This window comes from Gopherus flavomarginatus, chromosome 6 (genome assembly GCF_025201925.1).
Source record: "Gopherus flavomarginatus isolate rGopFla2 chromosome 6, rGopFla2.mat.asm, whole genome shotgun sequence".
Taxonomy (NCBI): Eukaryota; Metazoa; Chordata; order Testudines; family Testudinidae; genus Gopherus; species Gopherus flavomarginatus.
This window is the reverse complement of record NC_066622.1, coordinates 75,417,173-75,425,169: the sequence shown is the minus strand read 5'-3', so window position 1 is coordinate 75,425,169 and position 7,997 is coordinate 75,417,173. Positions and strand designations below refer to the sequence as shown.

Genomic DNA, 7,997 nt, shown 5'->3' with positions numbered 1-7,997 from the left:
GGACATGGGTGGGGGGTGTTAATCACCAATGCATTTGGAAGGGGCTGGGCTTTTCTTCTCCCCAGCATGATTTGACAAGAAATTACTATACTGTCTTATGATGCTGCTTTCCTGAGGGACAAATTCCATACCTGTATAGTGACGGTGCAGATACAACCCTCATGGCTGGCTGCCTTTAGCAACACCTTCAGGCTCAACTGTACACACTTCTAATAAAAATGCAATATTATTTGGAGGGCAAAGAACATGACTAATTTACAGAGAATGTTAGTCATGTATGAAAAGCTTCTCTTGGTTTATTTCAGAAAGGCTCTTTGCAATACCACCTGAGTGCGTGAAACAGAAGAGCAGGCATGCTTCACACCAAGAGCTATTCCTCTGAAACCAGCAGCCAGGCACCATATGAAACACCATCACTATCTGACCTTCAGAAGCTGTTCTGGTTCAGAGGAGGATCTGACAATCATTTGGACCAAGTCTGGCCAAACCTATTCCTGGGAGATGCGTAAGGGGATATTGTATATAATGTTGTTACTAGCACACTAGAGAGAGATGGAGGGGTGTAAAAGTGGTTAACAGTGAGATGTAAAGCTATGCTCACATCACAGAGTTCCAAAGCTAAACACCATGACAGTCAGCCTCAAGTGGTTTGGATGTCATGAAAAGTTTTCATGTACACGTATAATTTACTCTTAGTCTGCCTGAGCTGTGCTTTCTACATTCCATGGATCACAATGGATTTTAGCAAGATAAACTTATTATTTTTAGCATGAACATTGAGGGTTTTGGGGGGCTTTATCTCCTCCAAATATTTAGGGTTTGCATTTATAAAGGAAACAGTTTAAAACACAAGCTCATTGATCTGACTGTATTAGAAGTGGACTCATTTAGTTATGGTACAAAGCTACTCCAAGTGACATTCAATAGCTCTTATCTTATTATCTTTTAACTCTAGGTACCTCAAAAAAAAAGATGTCTATTCCCCTCTATATATAATAGTTCCTAGAAGGCCACAACTGAGATTGCTATCTCATTGTGCTAAGCACTGTACATATACATGCTAAGAGAGAGACCCTGCCCTTAAGACCTTATGCTCTAAATAAGACAGACAATGCGTGAGAAAGGAAGTATTATTATGCATATTTTACAGACAGGTAACTTAAGTACAAGAGGTTCAGCCTCAGGAGTCAGAATGAAGAGAGGACAAAGATCCATAATTATATGGGATGGGGCCCCACAGATGCAAATGCAGAATTTCTTTTACCAGCTTATAACTAAATATCAAAACATATTGCACAATTACTTTGTACTTGTGGCAAATGAAACATTGCTATGCTGAGCTACTTTGCCTCTCTCTATCAATCACCAGACAGACACTTCTGTCTATTTGTAGAAATCGCTTTTCATCCAAGGATCTTAAAGTGCCTTAAAAACATCAAACATCACAACTTCATTGTTCCATAACTTAATCCCCATTTTACAGATGGGAAATCAGGTAGGCCTGCAGAGAGGAAATGACTTGTTCAGGGTCACACAGTGTCAGAAACAGGAATGGAACCCAAGAAAGAATGGCTATTTTCAATAACTGCAGGGCTTTGAGATATTTTGTTTACATGGAGCCCACTTCATGGAGCACATGCGTACCGGAAGTGGGATCAGTGTGGACGGTCAAAGGAGAATCCTAACTACTATCCTTTGCTCTAACTACTGAACAACATTCCCAGTGGTTAACTATAAGGAGGGAGTTACCTGAACAACTGGTATCTCACAGGCTGGCCTGTACTCATGTAGTCCCTTCCCTGAAGTGTGGCTCAAACCTTCTCCCTTCTCTCTCCATGCAGCTTGCCATCATCAATATTAGGAGTTGCTTCTTCCTCCTCCTTGCACGGGTTGGGTCCTGGGTATTTTCTGGCGTGTGGTGTCTCCACCCAAGGTGACTCCTCACTGCCCCATACACAGGGGTGCTTCCCTTTGAGAAAAATCAATACAACTAGCCGGCAAGGAGTGTGAAGCCCAGTACACAAGGGACAATGAAATACATAAACAGAAACCCCAGCAAAGAAAGAACATACCCAAAAGAGCAGCATAACAAAGCGGGGCTTTACTGGAACAGGAAAATAGAATTGAGGGAAGGAAAGGGTTGAGGTTAACTAATAAGTACTAAATATTAATAAACAAACAAATCCCTCACCTCCCAACACTCACAATTTATCTCAACCTCCAGCTCCCACCTTGGCATCTTCCCAGGAACATGGCATCCTGAGGTTGAATCCTGAGAAGGAGTGTTGCAGCACTGAGATATGGGCAGGTTTAGATAGAAGTCAGCTTACTTAAATTCTTCATGCCTGATTGAGCCAGGATCTTCTCTGGACTCATACTAGGCTTCCTGTTTCCATGGTCTAGAACCCTGGGGGGGTCTTGGCTTGGCACCAGGTTGGATCTCTCTCTGGCTGGGTGCTGGAATGGCCCAATCCATGCAGCTAGATCTCACAGCAGAGCAAACACTTGCCTTGGGGGCAGTGGGCGCTGTGCTGTTTCTTTCCCATTTTCCAAACTCAAAACTGAAATTAATCCTATCTGTGTGGAGTCAAGCTGTCCCCTGCCTGGGGGCGTGCAGCCCTGGCTTGTCACTGGTCCAGTGGACTCTCTCCATATTAGCTTCACCAGTAATTTCTAGTTCTTTCTGTCCCCACCCCTGACTCCATGCATGCTGGGAAATGGTGTCAAAGGGCTCTGGTAGCTGCTTTAGTTGTAGTCCTTTTTGTAATGTCCCCTAGGGGAGAGGTTCTCAAACTGAGGGACAGGTCTCCCTGGAATATATTTGGGAGGGCTGGGTGAGAAGCTTTTGGAAAAAGAAAACTTACTGCGCACATTTTATCCACAGCAATGTGTAACTAGCAAAGCTGTTTCCTCCAGACATATCAGGTCCACAGATGGCGCTGTGCATTTGACTCTAGATGGCGCTGTGCATTTTGACGGATTTCTGCTAAGCTTGTATAGCATTATACAAAGTCGTTGCCACCTGTACATTAATTGGTTTGCTGTCATTTAATTGTAAGCATCAACCATTACAGTTTGACTCAACATTACTGGTTTTAATATTCAGTGATAGCTGCATGTTGATTTTTTAAAAATCAATATATGTACTTGTGTGATGGGAAGGAGGGTGTAAACTACTACAGACACAAACTAGGGGGCGCAATCAAATTAAAGACCCATTGCCCTAGAGGCTCAGTTTGGTGCTCCAGCAGCGGGCAAACTCCAAGTGGTGGTTACAATATCATCTCACATTCCTCAGTAGCTATCTCTCTAAGACCAAGGCGCTATGGACTAACACAGTTGTCTGTTAGCCATTCATAGCCCTGTAAAGCGAGCTGCAGTGCTTGCATTCTTCCCCAGGGTGAGCAGGCATTCACAGTAAACAGTGCTATTTTAATACAGAAGTCAGCAATGATCTCAGTGAAACCTTCATCATCTTTCAACAGATGGGCTGCTAGAAGTAAAGCAACTCTTCAAAACCTCAATATTACTCACATCCTTAATGCAGCAGATGGGCCGTACAGTATCAATACAGGAGCAAGATATTACAAAGATCTGCAAGTAGCGTACCATGGAATAGAAGCATTCGATGACCCTTCCTTTGATTTAAGTATCTTCTTCTATGATGCCGCTAATTTCATACACAAAGCCTTACAAACACCAGGAGGTAAGGAAGGTATTTGATATTATGGAGAACATGTGCGTAAGTGCTTTGCTGAATGGGACCTATAGCTCTAATTCAGACTATTTCAGTCAATTAAGCTGAGAGGCAACATGAACTAGTGTACTGTGCCAAGGATGGAGGGCCTGATCAATGCCCACTGAAGTCACGGGGATTCTTTCCAATCACTATCAGCATCATGGCCTAGTTGCTAGGAATTTTTTTAGGTCTAGTTGTTCCCTCTGATCCTGACTGGCTGTGTGGTCATTGGCAACTAGTCAATGAGGATCTTATCCTAGGATGTACCAATCACCCTCCACTTCCTCCTCAGAGCCTCACAGGTCTGGGCCATCAACCGCTTTGCATCTCAGATTCTCCACAAGTAAAATGGGGAGAACAGTCATTTACCTCCTTGCAAAGTTGCTGCGAGGGTTCATGTTCATCCAGTACTTTGGAAAGGTAATGTGCTCTCTAAGTGCTAAGTATAATTAGAAAAAAGAAACCACCTGGTGTAGTAACAAAGGGAGAAACAGAGGTTTGCGCCTGATGCTTGGAAATAACATTTCATAATCCCAATAATGACTAAGGTGTTAACATTTTATGTTCTGTGGGGTACAATATTTTTCATCTTTCCCCCATTTCAAGAGAGGAAGAGTTAAAGAATTTTTGTTTGCAGCAACTGTTGGGGGCACAAATTTCAATCATGAGTCGGGGGTCTGATCTTTAATGGCTTGGCTAAGGCTCCAAATCACCAGGGGAAAAGACAGTCCTCCTCTGTATAGTTCTAGTGAGGGCATACCTAGATTACTGTGTTCAGTTCTGAGGTACCTCAATACCAGAAAGATTATCAGAGGAGTTTCAGAGCAGAGCAACATAATACATAAAGGGACAGGAGGGTTTGACTTGCGAGGAAAGATTAATAAATAGTTTGGCTGAACAATAGCTAAGAGAGGCGACATGATAGGATCCTACAAGTTCATGAAGCTTGCAAACCCTAAGAGGAGTGGAATTGCCTTAGAGTACAACCTTGGAGTAATGAGGTGACAGTAAGAGAGAAAAAGGTTAAGCAGTAGTAGGAAAAATTTCTTGTTCTGAGAGCTATTAGTCTGTGGAATAGTCTTCCATGGAAATTGACGGACTCTCCCCTGATTTGAGATCATTAAAGCTATCCTCGAGAAAGCTGTAGACTAAACCTTCTAGATTATAAGTCTTTTATCTATGTTTAACTGCCTTGGTTTGAGGAACATCTGAACCACTTGGCCTATAAATGAAGTCAGAGACTTTTATTGTGAGATTTGAGATACTTCCAAGTTTAAAAGTTTCATATCCCATTACCAACCTCTTGATAGTTTTGCCTAACAAGATGCCAGGCAAGGATAACAGAGGTCAAAATCACCTATCAGGAGGATACTTCCTTTAAGATCAGTGTGGAAACCACAGATGTGGGAAGAGTTCAGCACTTGGGTCACAGAAAAAAAATGGTAACACTGCACTTCTCACTGGAACGCTTTTAAAATATTCAGTAGTTAAGCCTCACATCACAATTGTTGATGTACAGTAGGTAACATACATATTTTTCAGCCAGATGATACATTAACATACAGAACAATTATATAACTTGCTGAAGGTCACCATTAGGGCCGGTTGAAAATTTTCTGATAACATTGTTTTAACGGAAAACAACATTTTTCACAAAAAGCATCTGCCTTCTGCAGAAAGTTTCAATTTTTTGTCAAAAAAACAAAATATTTTGATTTGGAAATGGGAGCTGTAATGTGGTTTCTTCATGTCCCCATTGTCCTCTGTAGGTCATGCTTCCCTGCTGGACTATATGTCCCATGATGCAACATGGCCAGGGACTCTCATGATGCACCACCTCTCTTCTCCGAGACGGGTGACCATGATGGGAGATGTAGTCCAACCAGGGGGAAATGGGAGTACAAGGCAGTTAAACTACAGCCCCCATGAGATGCTTTGGTAGCCTTTCCAAATTGAAATATTTTATTTTGGGGGCAAAATATTTCTATTTCTGGCTGAAACATTTCAGCATTCAAATTTTATCCAAAATTTTCCACAGAAGAAAAACACCATTTTTCAACTACCTCCAGCCACAGTGAGTCCGTAGCAGAACCAAGATTATTATCAAGGAGTCCTGATGGCCAAGCCCTTGCTGTAAGATCTAGATCCCACTCCCTTCCGGTATATGTTTAGTAGTATAGCTATTGCTGTTACTCATATATGGATGACCAGAGAGCTTCGTGTCCCAAGCCAACAGCACCTCAGGATGTGCTAACAATCAGTGAAAAACTGGCTATTTATTGTATTTATTGATTCTGGCTGTTTTGACCCCTCTGGGTCTATCTTACCTTGCAAGTTCTAAAACCCACTAGGCATGTATTGTCTCATTTATTTTCAGGTAAAGTGTTCGTTCACTGTGCCATGGGGATAAGCCGCTCCGCATCTTTAGTGCTTGCTTTTTTAATGATCCATGAAAACATGACGCTTGTGGAGGCTTTAAAAATGGTGAATTCTCACAGAGAGATCTGCCCAAATACAGGATTCCTGAGCCAGCTCCGAGACCTGGACATCAAATTAAATGAAGAGAGGAAAGAAGTTAGAGAATCTGCCAGCAAAGAACCATAACACAGAACTGCACAGAGAGTGGATGCAACACATTCAGTATTTCCTGAATCTCTTTTAAAATGAATTATGTTTTCTAAGCCAATGGCATAAACTGAAAATGCAGTGTAACACATATTCTATATGTAAATGCTTATTTGACTTTATTATCTTTACTTTGTATAAAGCCTATCTAAATTCTACCTTCAGCTCAATTGCCTATAGTATTCTTCACTCCCTGTCCTCAGCTGTTGTGAGAAATAGCTGTGAAGTGTTAAGCAGCTGCCAAGCTCCACCACAGAGGTGGCTGCATTTCAGGGATGCATGACTTTTATATTAGTCTGCGAAGTGTTAGGATTCTTTGGGGGTAAAAAGTGCATTCTTATTATATTATTTGTACTTCAGTAGTGCCTACAGGCCCCAATCAGGGCTCCCATGGTGCTATACATGTTTAAGATTGTTGGTGTTTTGAGGTTTTAATGTTGGCATCTGTTTGTTATAGGTTATAACAATTTGTGCAGCAGTCTGAGCCCCTTGGCTGGGCCATGGAGGCTCTTTAAATATAGAACAGCTGGGAAATGTTGAAGCCACTCTCTTTAGAAACAATTCCAGTCTGTTTTCCATATTCCTCCCCCTGGGTCTTCATCAGTAGGGGATTTTCATGAAAGGATCTTAACTTGAATGGATTTTCATCTGCTCTGGCTGCTCCCCATCAAAAGTCAAGCAGTTGCTGTAGAAAATGATTATGCTGTCATAAAGGAGGCAGCTTGGAAATGGTCTCACAGCAGAGGGCCAGAAACTATTGCATTGGCAGCAGAGGGTGTGTGGGGTGTGTGTGTAAAAACTCAAAGCCATCAAGAATCAAGGGTCTTTCATTAGATTTGAAAAGATGATCCAACTTTGCAACTTTAATTTTTATTGATTTACAGTTTTCCCTCTCAAAATCAAGACTACTTTCACAGAAAGTTCATGTTTTGTAGTATTTGCCCATCTACAATGAAAAAACACAAAGAGAAGCCACTGGGGCACTGGATTGTTAAGGAGAGTGCTAATAGATACAGCACCTTTTATCTCTAGGTCACTGGAGCATAGGGTGACTAGATAGCAAATATGAAAAATCAGGACAGCAGGTTGGGGGTAATAGGCACCTATATAAGATGAAGTCCCAAATATCAGGACTGTCCCTATAAAATTGGGACATCTGTCACCCTACTGGAGCAAGTCTGGGCCAGTGTAGCAGTGACCCACAGTCACTGTCATCTGATGGCTCTATGTTGGCTTGTAATTATGTGAAATGAATCACAAAGCCAGCTCCTGAACTGCCACTGATGTGCCCATCCTTGCTGCCAGTTTCAGGAATGAATAGGCCTGGATACCAGACTACCCTGAGCTGGTTGCTCAGGAACAGGGCTGAGGCAGATGAGTATGGCAGCATAGAAAAGCATGCACTCACCCTCCCTGTGCTGTCCGTAAGACAGATTTCATAAGACTCCCTCCCTGGCAGTCAAGTGCAGAACTATGCACAATTACAGGATTTTCTCTGGTTATCAGCAGATCCCATCTGCCTTAGCCTACCAAATGAATATGGAACTTTGAAGTAGACCAGACATCTTTGAGTACTCAAGCATGATCCTGTTACCATTAAAGTCTACAGCAAAGTGCTCATTGACTTCAGTGG

General features: G+C 42.2%; 1 protein-coding gene across 1 annotated transcript; it reads left to right on the top strand.

The window, feature by feature from the left end:
- The first annotated feature begins 323 nt into the window (after positions 1-323).
- LOC127054266 (dual specificity protein phosphatase 13-like) lies at positions 324-6,413 on the top strand. The gene is made up of 3 exons (XM_050960346.1): positions 324-505; positions 3,486-3,706; positions 6,117-6,413. The coding sequence occupies exons 1-3, from the start codon at positions 354-356 to the stop codon at positions 6,341-6,343; spliced, it is 600 nt and encodes a 199-aa protein (XP_050816303.1). The 5' UTR covers positions 324-353; the 3' UTR covers positions 6,344-6,413.
- The last annotated feature ends 1,584 nt before the right edge of the window (positions 6,414-7,997 follow it).